Source organism: Anolis sagrei, chromosome 1 (genome assembly GCF_037176765.1).
Source record: "Anolis sagrei isolate rAnoSag1 chromosome 1, rAnoSag1.mat, whole genome shotgun sequence".
NCBI classification, from domain to species: Eukaryota; Metazoa; Chordata; class Lepidosauria; order Squamata; family Dactyloidae; genus Anolis; species Anolis sagrei.
Genome location: NC_090021.1, coordinates 16,250,490 through 16,273,132, shown reverse-complemented (window position 1 = coordinate 16,273,132; position 22,643 = coordinate 16,250,490). Strand labels below are relative to the sequence as shown.

At 38.3% G+C, this 22,643-nt stretch overlaps 2 protein-coding genes across 13 annotated transcripts in view; one reads left to right on the top strand and one right to left on the bottom strand.

Moving 5' to 3' along the window:
- Positions 1 to 454: 454 nt before the first annotated feature.
- LOC132761590 (prolyl-tRNA synthetase associated domain-containing protein 1-like) lies at positions 455 to 2,565 on the top strand. Its single transcript, XM_060754598.2, has 2 exons — positions 455 to 688; positions 2,043 to 2,565. The coding sequence occupies exons 1-2, from the start codon at positions 593 to 595 to the stop codon at positions 2,478 to 2,480; spliced, it is 534 nt and encodes a 177-aa protein (XP_060610581.2). The 5' UTR covers positions 455 to 592; the 3' UTR covers positions 2,481 to 2,565.
- A 1,157-nt stretch (positions 2,566 to 3,722) lies between these two features.
- Positions 3,723 to 22,643, bottom strand: part of CCDC88A (coiled-coil domain containing 88A) — a 116,041-nt gene continuing 97,120 nt past the window's right edge. For 3 of the 12 annotated variants that reach the window (XM_060754588.2, XM_060754589.2, XM_060754586.2), the window contains exons 26-34: positions 22,178 to 22,261; positions 20,972 to 21,175; positions 20,614 to 20,685; positions 19,492 to 19,572; positions 17,097 to 17,368; positions 14,212 to 14,692; positions 13,359 to 13,396; positions 9,580 to 9,681; positions 3,723 to 7,949 (exon numbers count right to left, since the gene is read on the bottom strand). In XM_060754588.2, the coding sequence (XP_060610571.2) occupies positions 9,595 to 9,681; positions 13,359 to 13,396; positions 14,212 to 14,692; positions 17,097 to 17,368; positions 19,492 to 19,572; positions 20,614 to 20,685; positions 20,972 to 21,175; positions 22,178 to 22,261 (1,319 nt within the window). In that variant the 3' untranslated portion in view covers positions 3,723 to 7,949; positions 9,580 to 9,594. Of the gene's footprint in view, positions 7,950 to 9,579; positions 9,682 to 13,358; positions 13,397 to 13,423; positions 14,693 to 17,096; positions 17,369 to 19,491; positions 19,573 to 20,613; positions 20,686 to 20,971; positions 21,176 to 22,177; positions 22,262 to 22,643 lie in introns of those variants that run through there. The other 9 variants (XM_060754590.2, XM_060754591.2, XM_060754595.2 and 6 more) reach the window with 7 other exon arrangements.

The window sequence follows — 22,643 nt, the reverse complement described above, 5'->3', positions numbered from 1 at the left end:
ACTCCCCGGGACACACAGAAGACTGGGCGACCTGGAAGATGCTGAACAGACTGTGCTCTGGCACCAGGAGATGCAGAGCCAACCTTCAGAAATGGGGCTACAAAGTGGAGTCCACGACATGCAAGTGTGGAGAAGAGCAAACCACAGACCTGCAACTGCAATTCATCCTGAGCCTTGCCCCATGCACAATAGAGAACCTTCTTGTAGCAACCCCAGAGGCACTCCAAGTGGCCAGCTACTGATCAAAGGGCATTTAGTATAATGCAAAGTTCTTGAACTTTGTGGCTATTTTAAATACATTACAACTGCACCCTTGGTTTGCTTCTGATACAATCAATCAATTTCTGTCTCTGAGCAATCCTTGCCAGGAAAACAGCAGGAGATGGGTGGCCTTTCCTTTAGAAGAGAACTGGTCCAGCCCTCTTCCAACCAACCCAGGGATTTGCTTCCGAGTGAACGCCCCAGGAACCGGAACGGGAGCTTTTGCTGCCCAGGGAAAAGCGAAAGCAAGGGCTGCCAACGGGTCTTTCTCTTACTGGCTGGAGCGGAGCTGCCTTTCTCCAGAAGAGAAGGAGGAAGAAGGCAGCGAGGCATGGCTGGGGAGAAGGAGCCAGGCACCCTCCGGGAGGTGCTGCAGAGCCGCCTCCAGGCTTTGGGCATCGAGGCAGTCACTGTGGAGCACCCAGAAGTGAGTCTGTGCAAAGGGGAAAGGCCTTTCCATTCAAATCGCATTGCATCCATGTTATAGACCAGGCATGGGCCAACTTGGTCCCTCTAGGTGTTTTGGACTTCAACTCCCACCATTCCTAACAGCCTCAGGCCCCTTCCTTTTCCCCCTCAGCTGCTTAAGCGGCTGAGGGGGAAAAGGAAGGGGCCTGAGGCTGTTAGGAATGGTGGGAGTTGAAGTCCAAAACACCTAGAGGGACCAAGTTGGCCCATGCCTGGTATAGATAGCAGCACCCTTTGTTTACTTTTTTGGCTGCACAAGATTACTGATTTTTGCTAAGCAACAAATGCAATAAAAAAGCAAGAATTGGAAAATTCTGCAATGACCCAAAGTGCCGTTTATGCAAAGAGAGTGGGGCGAGACAATGGAGCACCTCATCTGGGGTTGCAAGAAAATAGCCCAGACTGACCATATTGAACATCACAACAGGCTAGCAGCAATGGCGCACTGGAAACTTTGCAAGAAGTATGGCCTACCCTGTAGTAAAACCTGGTATGAGCACAAGATGGAATGCTCCGTGATTATAGGTTAACTATAAATCCCGGCAACTACAACTCCCAAATGACAAAATCAATCCCAACCCCACCAGTATTCAGATTTTGGTGTATCAGGTATTTGTGCCAGTGAATGAAAGTACATCCTGCATATAGATATTTACCTAACGATTCATAACAGTTGCAAAATTACAGTTATGAAGTAGCAACGAAAAGAATGTTATGGTTGGGGGTCACCACAACAGGAGGAACTATATTAAGGGGTCGTGGCATTGGGAAGGTTGAGAACAACTGCCATACTCCAATGCTTAAAGTAATATACCATGCTGGCTCCCAGTTGCCATCTAGGATATTTTGTAAGTCACTTTTATTCCAGTGGGGAAAAAGCATGAAACACACATATATAATCATAATTTTAAGAAAGACAATTGGATGCAATTGATGTATTGTCAAAGGCTTTCATGGCTGGAATCACTGGGTTGTTGTAGGTTTTTCGGGCTCTATGGCCATGTTCTAGAAGCGTTCTCTCCTGACGTTTCGCCTGCATCTATGACAAGCATCCTCAGAGGTTGTGAGGTCTTCACAACCTCTGAGGATGCTTGCCATAGATGCAGGCGAAACGTCAGGAGAGAACGCTTCTAGAACATGGCCATAGAGCCCGAAAAACCTACAACCCTGGACACAACTCAGTTGGGACTTCTGCGATGTACATCAAGTTGACATGAGAGTGAAGTTACTTTATATTCTTTGGGTTACCGATCACACATTTTAGCTTTTGAATTAATCAAGGAGTAATCGTATGTTCCAATTGTGTCTTCTAGGTGTTTACAGTCGAAGAAATGATGCCATATGTGCAGCATTTGGAAGGGGCCCACAGCAAAAACCTTTTTCTAAAAGATAAGAAGAAGAAAGGGTTGTTTCTGGTGTCAGTTCTGCACAACCGACAAATCAATTTAAATGACTTGGCGAAGAAACTGGGCGTCGGAAGTGGGAACCTGCGCTTCGCCGACGAAGCGGCCATGTTGGATAAGCTGAAGGTCGGCCAGGGATGTGCCACCCCCTTAGCGCTTTTCTGCGACCAGGGAGATGTGAAGTTTGTGCTGGATGATAGCTTCCTGAATGGGGGTCACAATTGGTTGTATTTTCACCCAATGACAAATGCAGCAACCATGGGATTACATCCAGATGACTTCCTAAAATTTCTGAAGTCCACAGGACATGAACCCACCCTTGTGCACTTTGATGAAAGTGACAAATAGCTTTTGGGACACTCATTTTTGTCTGGGGGCCTTTGCATTTGTATTGAAAATTCAGAAATATAAATTATGCTTATCACTCTGGGAATCCTGTTGGTGTGACATACTGGCATAACTCTCACTGATATGACCTTGTGTGGTTATTGCAGGAGGAGGTATCTAGGATCTTCCTTGAGAAACAGCCCTCCTTATATGTGTAAATCATGTTTGAATGTTTCTACTGCCAATAAGTGACCAGAAGGATGTGAAACACTTTGGCTGCAGTTTTGTCCTTCAGTGAAAAGACAAGACTTCTTCCATTTGCTCACCTGTAAAATGGTATCCACATGGTGCTCCAGTCTCCCCTGGCCACTGATTAACTGTGCCTCCGCTCCTTCTAGTTGGTGTTGTGCTCATGGTGAGAAGGCAAAGGCTAAGCAAGGTATGCTGGCATAGATGTGCCCTCCACTATCAGGATACAGGATCTCAGTGAATTTCTGGTCCCATTCCTTTCAGCGTGTGGGCTGCAATACAGCAGAAACAACTGTGGGGGCTTCGTTAGACTCCCAGAAGATTTTGGAGGACCATTCACTGCACCTCTTGCAAAAAAAGAAATACCCCCCCCCCCCCGAATATAGAGCATTTTGACCATGTTTTCAACTCCCCTTGGCCATTTTAGATCCAGGACAGTACATTTTTAAAAACAGGAAGTGAGCATAAGTCACTTCCTGTTGTTTTTTTAAAACCGGCCTCTCCAGGACCTGAAAGGGCCTAGAGACACAGCCCAAACACCCTGTACAAAGCATTGTGGGACATTTTTTAATGTCTTGGGTAGTCTTTGGGGCCATCCTTGCTTTAATGTAGAAGGTCCCACATTCACTTCTAACACAGGAGTGGGACTTGGCTATTCAGATATCTTTATCTACAAACAACAATGTCTTAGTATACAAGGAACTGGAACAATGGAAATGTGTATATGACTGATTTCCAAGATCCTATCCTAACCAGGCTGCTCACAATAATTTTTTAAATGACCCGAGCCAGAGTAAAACCCCACAATGTATTAAATGCCACTACTAGCAAACCCATTAATTGTTAACAGGCAATAGGACTACCCTCTTGTCTACCCAGAGTTTCTACAAAGCATCTATTGTGCCCTCCCCACCCCCCTTCACTGCTATTTTGTGAATGAAAACATCTTTTTCTCCTTTACCTACATCTAAATACGAACTTATTTGAAACAAAAATGAGAAGGAAGTTGACAAGTTATTTGGCTTGGAATTTTAATAACATAAGTAGTGTACAATGGCAAACATTACAAAATTCATTAATAGGTATAAGAAAGGAAAACTACAGCTTTAAATAACAGTTTCTGTAAAACAGTGTTTTAAATAGTCTGTGTCGCACCCAGGTGCTATCTTTTAAGGCAGTTCCGTTCCTAACAACGTTTGAGCGACGCACAGCACAGAGGAGTTTGCTCCAAGCACTGGGGCTGCACCGTCCCTCAGGACACGACCCTTGAAGACACGACAGCGCAGTCTGGACACGGTGATTGTAGCCTTAGCAACAGCAGCAGAGGGGGAAAAACATTTCATTGTCTTACATCAGATCGGTAGCTTCTGCTTTACAGCTGAATATTGTCATGTGCAATGAAAATAATCTTTGTATTTCATCCTAAAGGTGCTGGGATGTCGATGGTGAAGTGACACATTACTACCCGACACTGTTACAGATTTTATAAATGCTTTTTTAAAAAATAGTTAATCTTTTTTTTTATAAACTGTGTTGACTGTAATGAAAATTGTGACAAAATGTATTGCCTAAATTTCAATTTCCTTACTGATGTAGAAATGGTGGAGTCTGCAGAGGGCAGGGGAGACTGGTATTATTCCTCCAAATGCACTGGAAAAGGGAGGATAAAAATAGACAGGGCTTTGGGTTCTCCTGCACAAAACTGAGGCTGTTTTTTATTAAGCTCTTAGCAGAAAAGCATCTCGATGTACTTAGAACAAATAACCATGTTGGTTGGGAAGGAGCTAAAGGAACCAACTACTTGCAGCTCATAAGCCTCGTCCTCCTAGAAAGATCAGTGAATTAAGTTTTTTAAGGGAAAGTTTGCATTTTAGTTTTAAACACTGAATTACCTAAAACAAAACAAGACACATACACACAACAATCCCTTAGCTGGAGTGCTAAATCCAGCCTAATGCCAAAACCTTACAAAAGGCATGATCTACCACTGATCTTTCAAGGGCAAGCCTCATGTAAATGAAGCAATATTATTTTATTTATGCATATCTCTGCAACTGATTGGATGCAGATATCCAACAGATGCAACTCACATGTTTGCCCATAGAAAGATGGTATGCCTCTGAAAGCCAAAACTTAAAAACACACAGGAATATAAAACAAGTGCAACGTTCCAGAAAAGGTGCAAATCTTAAGAAAATAGGTATGGTCAATCAGAAGACTGGCAAATGCATGAAGAGGACGTGACTGTTTCCAAAATCTCTGAACAAAGCATCCAAACCAGTTTTTTGAGTTGGTGGGAAAGGGCAGTTCATGCAATGCACGAATGGTCTAATCGACACCCAAATTTAAAATAATGAATCTGTGATTAAGACCACAGTTTTCCAGGTGTCCCAGTGTTTGAAGGCAGGGAGTGCGGTGGTCTTCCAACGATAGGATGGCACAGATGGGAAGAGGCCTAGACCTGGGAATGATTGTCACAGGGAGAAGAGTCTCACAGAGTCTGATGTATTTTGAGCACCACAGAGACTTCTGAATTCACAAGGGGCCTTTTAGGTTTAGGTTTTATCCACATTTAGTACTATAATATGGTTCTGATTGTTCTACTCTGTTTACTGTACTGATCTCCTAATTTCACCATTGTTTCTAAATATTCAGTCAGATAAAATAAAGCGAAATGTGTCTTAAAACGTGGCTATAAACAATGAACACAGGACTGCCACCCTTCTTTGAGGACTGAAGCCCACAGCAAGCCATCTTCCAATGGCCAAATAATTTCCAGTTAAAGTAAGCTTACACAGATACACAGCAGCACATCTGAATATGTTTAAGCCTCCTAGTTTGATATTGTGGCATCCTATGAACAGCTTGCTGCTGTCACTTTTCACAACACTCTCCTGAGAAATGATGCTTAGAAGTGCACAGGGTATGGGCTTGAGCCATTATATTATGCCCGTCTCTTTAGGACAAGGGTGGGAACCATGCCACCCTTCAGATGTTAAACTGCAACCCCAAGCAGACCTAGTCAATGGTGAGTAATGCTGGAAACTGCTGTTTAGCAACAGCTGGAAGGCCATACTACTCCCAGTCCTGCATTAGAACTTATACTTACATTATAGCTATCTGTATCTAAATCCGATTCCATGTCTGTCACATCTGCATCTGATACATTTGAAATATAACACTCAGCCTTCCCCATCTGACACCTCACCAATATGTTTGGATACGATATCATCATGTTGTGTGAGTTGACCAATAAATCTGGAATGAACCATTTGGGAGAGGGTGTAATTTGAAGACTTATTCCAAGTCTGATCACACTAATTCTATTATTTGTTTCAGGTGGAAACAAAGGCCATTCACTTGAGTTAAAGTTGATGCAGAAGGAAACCTTATAGACAATCAGCTAATGGTGCTGTTGTGGTAAAGTTGGGCGACAAATAAATGAAATTTGCTCAATGATCTTAATATGCTTGATATTAATTATCTTCCATTTGTCCCCATACCTGAAACATATATTTACATGTTATTTTGGCAGAAGCTTAACGTAGTTAGATTTAGAATACATGTGATCACCTGAACTGAGAGCCACAATACTGCTTTCCCAAGCAAAGAACTAGGGATGCATGTACAACTGCTAGGCTGAAACTCAACCAATCCTGCACCCTATACACATAAATGACCACCTTGAGAGAAGTGGCCCATAGATATATTTTGTTGGTTTTATGCTTCAGGACTAGCAGTTTTGCCTATTTGGAAACTGGCATGCTTACAGGCAAGGGCTTGAAACCCCTCTTCCATTTGCCACAGAAGAGGATAGATTATCGTTTTGATTTACCAAGAAGATCCCTACTGCTTATCAGAAATAAAACCTGAGCATGCTCTGTGAAATGTGGTTTAAAAACAAGTATTCAGTCTTCCAATAGTGTTTTATCTCTTATTTTAATGATGTATTAACATGTGGCAGTGCTTTCCATTTCAACAAGAGCTTAGATATAGTGTGACTTTACCTGTGAAGAATTTGGATGAAGTAAAAGGAAAATAATGGTAAAAACACTTACAGTTGTGAGAGTTGTAGGGGCAGGAACCCTATAACATTAAATTTGATATACTGGTATATTGTGGAAATATTAAAACATTTAGTAGCTTGTAAGAAAATAAAATTTAAAAGAACCAGAAAAACTTCATGTACATTTCCAGGAATTAACCAAAGCTATTTTCTTGTGCTGCTTGCAAAATTTTAAGACAACAAACATATACAAAGATTTAAAAAGTACCAACAACATGAATAAACTCTGATGCATATAAAATTATAAAGGAACAAATCCAGGGTGACCTATTAGTAAGAGCTCTAATAGAAGGAATAGCTTGAAAAACATTGATCTTTATCTTAGTCACATTGTCTTTTCCCATTAAACTTCCACCTCAGTCACAATCAGTACTTTAAAAAAAATTACAAATAAAAATAAAAATACAGAACATTTAAAGACACATTTCTTTTGGAAGTGGTATTTGCTTAAAACACAAATAGTTTTCTTGGACAGGACATTCTAAACATGTTCTTGCTGCAATTTTCCTGCCCAGAAAACTGGGTATCTATTACATAATGTGTAGAAACACATGGAAGAGATGAACTGATGGAGGGACGTGGGTAAAATGTTTCGTTACATTTTCAGAGACCTATTCCATTTCTTCTCACCACTTGCAACAAAAGAATCAGCAGTCTCATTTTGCAACCAGTAACACCATGCAAATTATGCAAACCCAAAAGAGACTAAGAAACTGCCAATAAGTTTGTGGGGATATTTTTGTACCTGTATTTACAATGAATTCCACAACATAATACAGCCTTATCCCATTTCAGATTTGCAGGACTAAATATTAGCAGAAGCAGTAAGCAGTAGGGGCTACATTTGTAAATGAAGGAAGGAAGCAGTAATTGAGTTCCTGAAGTAATTCTTGAGACCACACAACACTTGGTCCTTAGAGAGATGAAAATTATCCTTTATTCAGTAGATCTTAACAGTGCAATGTGCAATATAGTATGTCTTTTAAAAAAATTCAGCAGGAGATGCCAGTACAGTTCCTTGATTCAAGGAAAGGAGATGTGTATTTCTTGGCTGTTCTATTCAGGTAGGCCTGTAAAAACTTTTTTTTTTGTAAAAATACAGTTCCAATAGCTGGATGCCTGGTTACTTCAGAAATAAAGGCTTCATACTGAGATACTGAAGGACACTTTTCTCTCTGTGTTCAATTAAAAAGCAGAAAAAAGAAGAAAGAAAATGTAAGAAATAGCATAAAGATACAGGAGAGATATAAAAAGTAAAGTTACTACAAGAGCTTAGCAAGACACAACAGAAATACAATGATAAGAAGAAAGGGGACAGAATGCTAAACCTATACTATGTAATCCCATCTTCTTGGCACCAGAACAGCTTGCATACTCCAGGGCATGATTACTCAGAAGGAATCCTTGTTGTAATCAATGAGGCCTGCTCCTCAGTAAGTGTGTACAGGATTTCTACTTCCAATATTTTACATGCATCACAGGTAGGAGTACATAGATAATGCAATGTTGTGTTTAAATACACCATAGGTGAGTAGTACTGGAAAACTAAGGTGGTTTATTTAGAACTCTTATTTTTAGCTCCAAATTGCTAGTCCAAAGAACTGAAATTTTCAGGAGCCAGAGGGTAGCTAAACATATCCAGAGTCCAGGAAACAGCTTGCCCAATTTTAAGTATTTTTACCATATCTGGTAAAAACAGAACACACTGTACAAAACAGTTAAAAACATGCAGCCATACAAAATGAACAGCATTGTGCTTAATCTATACAATTTACAGAATAAAGTTTCTCTTGCCACAGAATCAAGAGTGCTTAAGCATAGATTTTAAAGTTTTTATTGTCCTTGATTCTGTATCATGAACTTAGCAATATTACCTTAGCAAAGCTAAGTAGTGTCTCTCAATCTGACTTACAATTTGCAGGGCAGCAGCTGATGCAAGCAGAAGGGGCCTGTTCTGTTGATTGGGAAGCAGCTGACTGAAATTTCCATCTCCAATGAGTGATTTTCAGCATGACACTCAGAAGAAGCGTCCCTGTTACAATTCCCCTTCACATCAGAAATGCTTTGCAGGAGAGGGACTGAAGTATCAGTCAGCTGCTACGGATTGCCAGGAGAACAAATCTTTGTCACTAACAGCAGTTGCAGCCCAACAAGGAGGGAGAGAGGGATGTTTACAGTCCCTGTATATTCCCTAAACTAATGAATATCTAGGGACCATAAATATAAACATTCACAAATGCATAACCCTAGGCTATGCATTCATGACTGTCTTAGTGAATTTTGGCTATTATTTTAACTGCCATACACATAGCACCAATTATAATTTGCATCATGATTGATATTTTTGTATTTTTTTTAGAATATTTAATTTAAATTTTGTGATAATGAATAAGCTTACAGCCAGCAAAAATGACTAGTTCTTCAGAATGTAGTATATATTAAACAAGAGCTTTGAAATGCTGCAGTAGCACATATCAGTAGCAACAGATATGAAATAAACAACTATAAATCATTCTTTAGCTAATGGATTGCTCGTATATATTTTCTGTGCTATAATTTTGGAAGCAAACATGGGGAAAATAGGGCAATTTACAAAAAAAAAAGAATACATCTCACTTTAACAGGTAAAACTGCATGTCACATTCTGGTTCAGTCTGAATAGTAAGCAAGACAGCGAGCCATTTAATGCAAGCAGTATTGGCAACTGTTAATGCAATGTGCACATGTTCTTATTTGCAAATGTTAGTTTCTTTTCCCCTTTGTAAATGAAAGCAATCTCATTTACATTTTGGGCAGAAAACTCACCAATTGGCTCACATCTCATGTAGTAGGGTTAATAGATTTAGGAGCTTTGTTGCTCCCTAGACCTGCTTTTTGAATTTCTGTTTTCTGGTTTAGCTTCCACATCTGCAGAAGAAAAGCATTTCATGTTACTTTTTTTTTAAAAGCAGGAAAACATTCACATTGCAACATATATCATTAGGTATCACTGGCTGATGATTTACAAAAAATAGGAGCGGGGTCAGAAGGAAAAGAAGGAACATGACTGTAGGAACACAGCTGATGGTTCTACACATTCATTCTGTTTTCTTTTTATCAATACAATTTAGAATGCATCACCCAGGCGAGAAAAAAATATGCTTAGAGGAGTTAAACAAGGAAATTGATAGAATGGTGTCTAATTACATCTGCACAGAATGTGCATCTGATTTGTTCATTTAATGATCAAGTCTGCAAAGCAGAACATTATTCTTGCATGCAGTAAAATAGAACATGCAAGGCCAAATTAGCTGAAATTTAGCAAAGCAAAGCTTCAAGCAGGCCTTTTCTTGCAAGCAAGACAATTGCCCTAACTTACAACAGAACAAAAATCAGTGGGAGAGGTTTTTCCTGGAATAGTAGTTGTGTGTTTTAATTTTTTTATTTAAAATCAGATTATATATTTTAAAAGGGGGAGTGGAAGTGTACTGAAACTCACTTTTGAGGAAAGCAGAGGGGATGACTAATGCAAAAGGTCAGTATTCAGAATGAATATTTGCTTCACCACTCATTCAGAATCACATATGTATTTACAACAGCCCTTTTACAATCTCTAAAAAAAGTGTAGCAATATGTCTTCTCCAATGTGGTGTCCTCCAAATATGTTGGACAACAACCCTGATCATTCTCAACCAGCAGAGGCTGGCTCTTCTTTTTAGGATCATGGGACTTGTAGTTTGACATATCTGCGACCTGAAAAGTTTGATTGATGACAAGAATGTGTGGTGAACAATCAAATGGCTAGTTCAACATATGGCTTGGCTAGCGGCAACCCAGACATGTTTCTATGTTGGTTGTAAAATTTATTCTTAAATCATCCTTTCAAAGGCCAAACTGTCTAGCAGAACTGTCTGCATAGGATGCAAGAAATGAAGATTATATATCGCACATAGAAGCCAATATGAAGACATTTAAATAAATTAGTCAAAAGAAAATGGGAGTTGCTAATGACATATCTGCTTTTTACTAGTGTGGATTAATTATTGGTTATTCTGCAATAGATGCTGCAATAGATTCCTACTGTCTCCTGAAAAAATGAAATTACTTTGATGGAAAAGATATGTGCAAGTTAGCATATGTAGTCAGTGGTTTCCAGATTTGTGTTTTGTTATAGCAGCAACCAGCAATAAGTATGCTTTATATTGTTACTTCCCTCTAATCCTAAATTCTGTTTTTGGAAAAAGACTTGTCATTTCTAACTTGAATGGGCTACTTTAAATATCCTGTTTTTAGCTCTACTGGAAGAAAAGGGTCATATCTAATAATTGATGCTGAGTCCTCAGAATGAATTTTTAAAAAATAACAAGATGATGCAAATATGAGAATAAAAGAGAGGTATATTGCTGATCACTAATAAAATCATGGGCAGCAGGTACCATTGACTGTGTAGTTACATTTTATACAGAAAGCTAAAAAGTAATGAACACCCGTATGGGAAAATGTCATTTATGTGTCAACTTTATTATTTAATGGGGATTTTAAAAAAATCTCCATATTATCAAGGATATGCTTATATCGCTGTGCTGTTCTTAAGAACTATGAGGTGGTGCACAATCATAGCCATGTTTAAAGTCTATATTATATGAAATTAATGTGGCCTTAATAAAAAATATGTTCTAATGATTTAAACTGTGTCCATCCAGCTAGGAATCTGTTGCCCTTGACCATGTACTGTTAAAGGCTAGGCTTTCTGTCAAAAGTTTACTGTGCAAATTTAGAAAATACCAAATTTAGCTGGTCTGAAATTGGGAATTTCACAGAGTCCACAAAGCAGCAGCATAACACTATCAGAAAATGTGGAGCAGCTTTGACAGTGGTGTAACCATTTGTTTTCAAAAGCAGGAAATGTGACAAGATATGCAGTTTTATATTTGTGGACCTTTCCTCTGGTAAACCATTTTGTGCACAGTCCTATCAACAATCTAGCTAAAGAATGTGATTAAGACAATTGGCTCCTGTTGGGTTAAGTTTAATTGGTTCCCTCCTGGTTTAAGTGAATTCTTCCTGTACTATTCTGATAATACTCTTCCTGGAAACAATCCCCTCTAAAGTATGTTTTTATGTACTTCACAAGGATCCACCCAAAATTAGAACAGATATTTCACATTTTCCAAGAAGCTTTACATTTTTAATGTTTTTCATTACTGTGAATACTTTCTCTAAAACAGATGATATAGCAAACATTTTGTACATGCAAGGGTTGGAGACTTTTGCTCCTGACTCCTTGGCATACATCTGTTAAAGCTGAAGGGCATCCAAAAAAGAGATTGCATGGTGTACATAGGGATTTATTGTTCAAAGAAAAAAAAGGGACAGCCATTAGCCATGTAGAAGTGGGCACGGGCTACTAGCCCCTAGCCATATTTTATCCAAGTATTTATATATATGTATACACTGAACTTTTTGTGAAATTGGAATTTCACACACATTAAGTGTTGAAATGAAATTTCAAGCTCTGATCACATCTTAAAAGAATTTTCAGCAACTATGACATTTACTTCAGATGTACTATTTTATAATGCTTATGGCTAAATAATTCTGCACGTCCATAATATATTTTTGAACAGAAAAGCAACCCTGGCAGTTACAGCACATCAAGTCAAACCAATGATACTTCTAGCTCAGTAATGTCTGTATTGACACGCAACAGTTCTCTGTTTTCAGACAGGAATTGTTCTCAGCCCTACCTGGAGAAACCAGTCCTACCCCTAGCACCTAGAAATCTTTCAAACATATGGTATTTTTCTATAGAAAATAGTTAATCTACATCTCTAAGTGTGATTAAAGTAGCTCTTTGCATTTTGGGACTAGTTTTAAAATTGTTTTGCTTCCCAATCATCTATCAGATCCCTGAACAGAAAGAAGAATACCACCAATCTGTTTTACTTTTTATTTTAAAACATTGTCAAAATGCAGGTAATGCTATATAATAAAAAATCAGATGTTTTATAATCCAGACAATACATGACCACATTGGTACAACAAACGCGGGATGGAAAAGGAAGGATGGGGGAAGAAATGGTTGGACTTTCTAATGGAGCTAAGACATTTAGTTATATACCTTTAAACAAAAAGAATCATATAGGTGTCTGAACCATGTTTTATCACCATGAACAGTAGCTCATATTAGGCAGCAAAGTATAGTCAATTAATTGCTTTGACTATGACTTTTAAAAGTAGAATTTAGATGTGTCATAAGTGAAAACCTAAAGATGCAGAGTCTTTCTGCATTTTTCAGTAGCCAAAGGGAAAGAAAGGACATTTTTACCAAAGGTCTCAGTCCAGCTGAAGGTTGTCATGTCTAAAAGGCAATTCTAAGCACAATTACTTGAAAGAAAGCCCCAAACAACCAGTGGGGATTACATTTGAGTTAACATCCATATAACATAACGCCTATAAAGTAATCCTGGTCAAATTGTTCCATTTATTCTAACTTGGTCACACAATTAGCTTTAGCTGGACTGGGGTCCAAAGCATACAATTTGCATGATACCAGGATATCTGAAAAGAAGAGAAACTAAGAAGTTATTGTTGCTGAAAATTACCTGTTTTTTTGTGCTGTTTCTGGCACAGCACCATGCAACTGGTTAGCATGCATCCAGCAATGTATATAAAATAAAATATTTATAACAAATAAAAAATAAGAAATACAGACAGTTAGCTTGTATTAAGGCTTTCAAAAGGCATGCAGAAAATATACAGTGCAGTTAAAGTTTCATGCAAGCTTTGGCGTGGTTACAATTTTACATTCATCCACATGATAAGAAAAAAGTACATGAAGAACATGTACAATCAAGCTACTGTTTTAACTAGTAAACAATTTAAGCATAGTTTAACCCAGCTGACACTAACAAACATCCATAAGAAATCAGAAAGATTACTTAACATTATCTATTTATCATACACAACCATATTCATACCACACAGTTTGAGTATCTTCAGAAACTGGGACTGGGGACTGACTGTCACTAGTGTTTGCATGGACAAGTGTCAATTCGCCACTACTGTGAGTCATCTCTGTGTTTCTGACATCAGATTTTTGATTCTCAGAAGTTAGTCTCCCAAATGTCTTATCAGTTCTTTGTGATATAGGTCTTTCGGGCAATGCACTAACACTGCTGACTAATTCGGTGTTCAGTGTCAAAAATGGTCTGGCCGAATGGACTGCATTCTTCATACCACTTTTTGATGTGCCAACCTCATTGGTGGACACATTTCTGTAAGAAAGCGTTTTAGCGATATAGTTTATCTCCCCTGTTTCTGAATTTCCAGGCTTTTTTGATTTATATGCAGAATGATTGAATGTAGCTAAACTACTTAAGTCACTTTCTGACACAGTAACTGTGGCATACGACATACATTTTAAAAAAGAATATTGCTGTTGAGGACTGTACTCACTAGAAACTGATGCAACACTTCTGTCAGCTGTGGATGGAGCTGGGTCAATAGATACTGGCTGCCTAGTGTCCTTAGATAAAAAATCATGGATGCTTGTTCTCCGAGTAGTTCCTTCTGCTGTTGAAATCACACTGCTTGCACGAGGTAACGTAGCATAAGGATTACAATCTTTTGATTGTCGTTGTGACTGTACATTTTCTTTCACTGACTTGGCCCTTCCTTTATTGCCTGCCGTAAGCGTTTTTGAAGAGTTTGAGAAGCTAGGATCTTCCATTCTACATGAAGTGAGCTTGCCAAAGTACTCCTGTTTAACTAATTTTCCACCAGAGGAGTCGATTGTGTTTTTCACACTTTGCGATCTGGCAATACCACTGCTCCCTGATGACTGTTTCCTTGGTTTCTGTCTTCCTGCTAATTCAGCATTTTCAGAAAAAATTTTCATTACTTCATCTAAGAGATTGTCTTGGCTTGAAGACTTGATCTGTAAAACATACCCAAAAGAGTTAATTCTGTTTCTAGTTTTATTTTTCAAAATGCAAGAGAAATAGGGTAATTTCTAGAGTATAAACAAGCAAAACAATTATGTTAGCTTCAGCTTACAGGATTGCCAATATTTATGTGACTCCCAAATATAGCAATTTAATGTACACACTGTATTTTGAACTGCTCAGTTTTACACGTTGATTAAAGAACCAAAGAATCTGTTTCCCCATTCAAAAACATTACCCTATAGGCAGAATTTTTAAAAAGTATTCCTACCTTAACATTTCAGTGGAAATTTGACTGATTTTAAAACTAATGCAAATACTGCTTCCCCTCCTAAACCACAAAGTTCAATCAACGATTACCATTTCATTTCCAAGTTCTCTCCCAAAGCTCTCTAAGTTATAAGAACTTCCTTGGCAATCTGAACATCATGTACAAGAAAGCCTATGCTTGAAATCATTGTGTAAGCTTCCGGATTTGGAATTCTCAGTTGGGAGTCTCTGGAAAAAGTCCAAAATGCGAGCACACGTCCCCATTTTCAAGTGGCTGATTTAAGCACTAGAAAATAAATTCCTGCAAATCTTAATTCAGAGGAACCATAGCATTTCAATAAGATGAGGAAAATTGGTGAATTTTTGCTTCAAACATCTGTAAAAGTCACAAAGCAATAAATTAGTACTAACTTGCAGAGATTATCTATCTCGTTTTATAAGGCTATTTTATATGAAAGCAGGCAAGTCGGAATTATGCTCCCTAGTTTAAAAATAAACACAGAAGCCACATCATTATTGACCAGAGATACTCTTGTTGTAAAAAGGTGGAAGTTGCTTGCGCAGTTAAAAAATGACTAAACATTTATTTTAACTCAAATATTGGGCAGACACTATCCTATATTTGAACAGCCAGGGCATGGTTAGAGGGGGGCAGTTATAAAACTGCAGACGTAACTGTAATGGCCAAATTATTAGTTTAAAGATCTAACAGGATATGCTATGAGCCTGCATCCACACCCACTGATTTCCTTAACACAGAAACAGAAGCTTCTGGAAAAGTTCCAATTAAGTTCAGCCATGATGAAAAACACAGTTCTAAATTACTCATCGGAAATTTCAAGACGAGGAAATGAGGAGAATGAAAAGCAACAAGATATAGTTTTGAGAAGAGTGCACATTATTTCAATGCAATTCAACTGTGTGGAGAGAAAGAGTGTCATTCCATGTGTTGTCGAAGGCTTTCATGGCCGGAATAACTGGGTTGCTGTGAGTTTTCTGGGCTGTATGGCAATATTCCAGAAGCATTATCTCTTGACGTTTTGCCCACATCTAGGGCAGACATCCTCAGAGGTTGTGAGGTTTGTGGGAAGCAAGGCAAGTGGGATTTATATGTTGTGGAATGTCCAGGGTGGGACTCTTGTCTGTTTGAGGCAAGTGTGAATGTTGCAATTGATCACCTTGATTAGCATTGAATAGCCTTGCAGCTTCAAGGCTTGGTTGCTTCCTGCCTGGGGGAATCCTTTGTTCAGAGGTGATTAGCTGGCCCTGAATCAAGGAATATGAAAGGCACTGCAGACTAATTCACCCAGAGAAGTCAGCCATAGCGGAGAACTTGATGAACCAACATGGGCACTGCATATTATTTAAGAACACAGAAATGCTGGACCACTCTAATAACTACTATGTCAGACTACACAGAGAAACTCTAAAATCAGGTCAGTAAAGAAAGAACAGCACTCAAAAGCAGGAGAATTCCAGACAAGAAACAATCAGGGCCAGCTAATCACCTCTCAACAAAGGATTTTACACATTAACATCTGCTAAAACATTTACCATGAGTTTTTCGAATCAGGGCATTCTTTTTTAATAACCCTGTATGATCTCCATGTGACGTATATGCTGAACCCACTCACCAAGGTTGTTCACAAGCAATGCAGGGAATTCCCAAAATGTAATTATGTCTTATTCTGGTTATTCTGGCTATGGTGGTTTCTGTAAAGTAACTGTACCCTGGCAGTGGTTTTGCAGAAATACATTTGTGTTTTAGGAAAATCCACCAGTTCTTATTTTGAATAAAAACAATGGCAGAACTGTTATCAGCATTTGAACTCATAAAATTAGTTTTAAGTTAACAAAAAATATGTGTCTACATAAAAATTACAGGAAATTTTCTGACTAGTTTCCCTTCAAATCTTGCTCATTTGTGAATAATCACTCAAAATGTTATAACAAGTATTTTCTCTTCAATTTTTCTTAGTTTGTTCAATATGCTAGTCTCGACATTTAAAGAAATAGCAACAGTTTCTTCTACAAGACATAAAACCAGTGTATCTTGCAACATAGAAGACATATTACACTTGTTCAGATTTATGTTTTTTTCTGATAACATTTCATATTTTTGCATACCTCAGTTGAAGTAACTGTGTTACTTTCTTCCAAAAACTGCTGTAAAGTAACTACTTCACTTCCAGGGGAGTCAGTCTTAATTCTTCGTGTTCCTTGTCTATCCAACATTTCTGACATTTTATGATGCAGCATGGGGCTCGACCTGGTCTGGTTTTTCAAATACTGGATTGGACTGCTGCTGCTGCTGGACCATGCTTCATGATCATGAAGCAGGCTAAATTCTCCACTGCTGTGGCTCTGTGGCCTGCTTTGGTTATTATTAACTGCACCTGCTTTGGGACAAAGAGCATCTTTTAATGCACTATAATTTGTACATAGTTTAATGAGAAGATTCCTATGTAGTTGGAAGCTTTAACACATCCAAGAGTCTGCTGCAGTGAGATACTCAAACATCCATGGCCGATGAGAGGGTATGAAAGCTGGTACAAATGACTGGGATCCAATGGTCTGAGATGCCCCAGAGTCCAACAATGTTGAATATGCTTTTGTCTTTTTCATCCACGGTAAAACTGATGAATTTCAAAGAAAATAAACATATATACAATTCTACATTATAAAAAATAATTATTTCAGCTGGTCTGCCCTTGTAGCAAGAAATCAGGACTGGTTCCCAAATGAATGAAGAGTGAATCAGTAGCACCAGCAAGTGGAATGAAATGAGAGGAGCATGTACAGAAAAAAGCCATAAGTAAAACGTTCTAACAATGATGATGGCTGCTGGAAATAGACCTGGAGAATATCTGTTTATTGTGGATACAGCTGCCCAAGAAGGAGGCGATGGTGATGGAGACACACCTTCCCCTCACTGGGAAAGAAAGGAAGTGAAGTAGCTTGGCTGCTGCTAGGTGATATGTGTATGAGGGGGAGGGAGGAGGGAGGAAGGGGGAAATAGAAAGAAAGGGGAAAGTAAGGGAGGGAGAAGGGAGGGAGAGGAAAAGAGAAAATGTCAAAAGAGAGGAATGGAAAGAAAGAGAAAGAAGGGAAGAGAACGTAAGGGAAAAAAGAAGGGATGAAGCGCAGAAGGAAGGAAGGAAGAAAGAAAGAAAAAGAGGAAAAAAGAAGCGAAAAGAAAGAAGAGTGGGGAAGGTGTGTGATGGAAAGCAAGGGAAGAAAGAAAAGGAAAAAAAGAGAAGAGAGTGGGAGACGGTGTATTAGGGAAATGGAGGAAGGAAGGAAAGAGCCATAAAGAGCCTGTCTAAAGAGAGTTGCCAGAGTGTTGCCATGGAGATATTGTGAGTTGGCCTTCTCAGGGCTGGAGAAGGGCGAAAAGCAAGGGGGCAGTGGTACCTCTGACACCTGGGTGACGCCAAGTATATACGCTGGTAGGCAATGATGAACCTAATGTTCATTTTAGGGCCCAAATAATGTTTTCATCCACAGTTGGCAGGAAAATGGGAGAAGCATATTCTCCTAAGAACAACTGAGACTGATACAAAAGAAATAGATATTTATTCTCTAGAGCAGCTGAAATAAAACAATAATTATTAATGGCTAACAATTTTCCTGAATAATAGTGAGTACTACAGTGAGTAAAAACCTAGAACTGTACATGTGATAATGTGAGAGATGCTATTAATACTCAAATACCATGTAGGAGAGCACTAAGGAGCAATGTGCCTAATAATAAAACTTTTCACTGTTAACACTGCAATTGGTGATACTGTGCAAATAACAATGGTCTCTGTATCTGATGCCAAGAATGTATTTGGTCTTCCAAAAGGCTGCTATGCTATTTTTTTATTTGTCTGCTATGACGTCTATTTCTTATTATTATTATTTCTTATTACTAGAAGCAGGGATGGAAATTACGCAGCTATTTAACATTGTTGGTTTGCAGCTTTCATAATTCCTCATGAGAGGAGTTGCAGTGCAACAGCTATGATTTCCATTCTTAATTTAGACATTTAGAATTATCCGAAAGTATTTTTTTCCTAAATACTCTATTGAATTTGGAGTTGACTGAGAGTTAAAGACGTGGATGTGGTGAGCCTCATGGGTGACTAAAATATTCTCTCTAGGTATCTCAAAGCTCCTTATGATCAGCTTCCAGAAGAAGTTGACCACAGTGTCATGATTCAGAAATTCCTAGAGATGTTCTCTCATGTAAAATAAATAGCAATCTTTGTATTTGTGATTTTTCACTTTCATGGGCCTCTGTGTCCTTAACCCCCATGAATGACTGCAAATGTTGCTGAATAGCTGCTATAAGAAGTCTTCATTTTCTTTTCCTAACTGATTTCAAACATGAAAGCCCACCATTTTCAGAAGTTCCATTGAAAAATAAATAAAACGTATAACATGATCATTGTGGGACAAACATGTTATGACCTGCCTCCCTCTCCCATCCCAAAATTATGAAAAAATGAAGCATGTGTCAGTTTGCCTAGAAGCATACCTTTGACTTCATGGAGAGAGGCATTATTATTGCTATTGCTAGTGGATGTTCTGCCACTATCAAGGCTGGCTGGTCTCGAAGCTGAATGAAAAAAAATCAGTAGATAGCATGAAGCACATACCATAGCAGATGGCATTGTGCCTGGTACATTCTGTAAACAGAATGCTGTGAGGCAGGAAATCATGCACTACTGGTACTGTACAAGCTGAACATGCATTTCTAGCCAGCCCATAATGATACTTTAGAAAGAGCCAGTATAGGAACTATTAAGCTATGAGAGGAAACAATGGAAAAAGAGAATGTGTGTGTAGAACTGAAACTGGTTTATTGGTAAGAAAAACCAAGATTTTTTTTTAAAAAAATGAACTGAATATCAACATGTAGGAAATTGTTATGACTAAGGCACTTAAAAACAGATATGATAGGGAATTTTGCACACTGCTGAACTGCCACTGACAAGAGGAGTAAGAGCGACTCCACAGTAAATGTTCTGTACTCCTAACCAATACAAGTACAGGAGCACTATAGTAAGTTTGAAAACATTAAACTGCTTTGATTCAAATTGTTCAAAGAGCATTTGTAGAAACTGCATTTAATTATAACTGCTAGTGCAGCTTTAAGTATGTTTCTTTATAACTCCACTAAAATCTGATTCAGGACGAAGTACATCAAATTCTAAGGATGAATTTTAAGAACCACCAGACCAAATCTAGTGATCTGTTAGTTTCATCAGACCTAGAATGCTATCTTTTAATGAATCTACTTTAGGTAGAATTAATTGTGAATTACTGAACGAAAAGGTTTTCAAAACTGAAGTTTAAAGTATTCAAGTTTTCTACATGGGAAATAATTTGAATCCTGTTAAGGTCCATTTAATCCTCAATAGTTAATTTTACTGAAAAATTTGATGTTGGGAGTTGGAGTAATTCAATATTCCTAGATGAGATACACAGAGAAAATGAGATGCAAGAAATTCAAATGAAAGGAGAAAGGGGAAAGAAAGATGGAAAGCAGGAACATGCACCTTTAAAACACTTGAGACAACTTCTATATTTAGACAAATTTTACTAGCATCCCCATAAAGATCTGCAGTTCTGCACTTCTTTAAAGCATAAGCCTTACCATGAACTCTTGATCCTGTACTAGAATCATCACTAATTCCTTGTGGACTGACATCTTCAAAAGATGTAGCATCTAAATAGGAAACAGACACAATTATTGCAGAAACCAAACGAAGAGGAATTGATCATCAATACATTCCAATTTGGTGTTTTATATCAGATTGACTGTTGTTTAAGGCCCCCCCAGAGTGTTTAGAGATATAGATTTTTTTCTCCCATCCTATTACTCAAAGAATTTCCAGTTAAACATTCCAGTTATATACTGGAAAAGAATGTGTAACACAAAACACAAACAGATTCTGACAAGACTACTGTTACCAACACAACCACACCACGCCGTGAAAAGGTTCTACCTATACCTTTATTATTAAGCAACTGCTTGGATCTCAAGCCTGCAGCAGAGTTGACAGTTGCAAAGTTGATGGATGTAGTAGAGAAGGCCATAGATCCCAATTCTTTTCTCCTTTTACCCGTACGTAAATCATCAGGGCCCTCCAGATGCTCAGAACTACCTGTCCATTGTCCTCCTGCTAGGACCATGGACTGCATCAGGTCATTCATGGCTGGGATGCAAATGAAAGCAAATGAATCAGCGTGGTTCAATGTTTTTGAAATTATTTTGCACTGTAAAATGCTTCACAATAATTTAAGCATCAAAGTCCACAAGTCCATATGTGCTACAACATGCAACTGGCTGAATGAATGAAAAGTATTAAAAAGCCAAAGCCTTCTTGTAGAGATGACTGCAATTGGTTTTTATTAGCTACAACCACCATGCTTGCGCTGCAGTGCTATACAATGGATAAATAGATGTTAGAAGCTCTGATATGTTTGCAATGACAAAATGGAATGAAAAGGATAAGATGAGAAGTGCTAATACAAAGTCAGTGTTGGCAATGATAAAGGGTTGGTTCCTCAATGCAGTCTTCTGCAGGAATAGACTATTTAGCATGACACGCAAAAAAAAAAAAAGGATCTGAAATAAATGCATCCTGTGAAAAGCATCTTTACATATTGCCTCCCCCGACTTCCTAAAAAAACAGTTCACTGAAAAATAAATGACAAAAATATTTGTCCCCCTCCCTTCTGCAACTTGAAATGATAAAATATTTGTAAGATGTATCAGGTTACAACTGATCTTTGCACTGGGTTGTAATCAAACAACTCTTCAGATATGTATTTGTTCTTATAAAAATGATGACTAAGAATAGAAATCAAAATGTGTGAACATCTTGAGGGTATTCTATTATATGTACACACATACTATGGACCTGTACTGAAGTGCATGTAACTTCTACAACTGAAATGTTTAATGTGCATTCATAGCGTGCCTGTGTAAATATGTGTATACAGATGAATACACAGTTATTATTTTTATATACCCAAATGGTTACTTGCAGTAAGTGTCTAGGTGATTAGAAACATTGCTTCAGCTCCTTGTATTATAGCAGGACTTGCACTTTGCCAAAGAAGAGAAACAGCGCAGTCCAGAGAAGGTTAGTGCAATTAGTACTAGAAGCCAGAGTAGCCATTTAAAAAGAAGCTGAACTGTCATAAAGTCTTACACATGGAGCGACGGTAGAAGGCCTTCATTTTGTCTTTTTCCTTCGGTCTGTTCCTCAAAAAGGGCAGTCTTTTCAGTGCAACCACTTTTATTTCATAGCATAAGGAAAAACGGAAACGGGAAGATGAAAGAAAAAAGGGAGAAGAACAGATGGAAGTTAAATGTTGAAACGAAGGACAGAAATGAATGCTTGAACTTCCACTAGGTGCTGCTTACCAAAGGCTAGTAACCTCATGCTGCTGAATGACAATGGAACATGAAGTTTCCACCATGAAACTTTTAATACAACTCAAGAGCTCTGGAAATTACATATGAGGGCCATAAGCAACTTTCACAATTCAGAATTGTGAAGTGCTCAAAAACACACCCTAAGCAAAAAAAAAAAAACATACCTCAAAATGCAGCACTGACTTGTGAGGAGGGAATCAGAAATCCTCAACAAGTTTTATGAGGTCATAAAATATCTT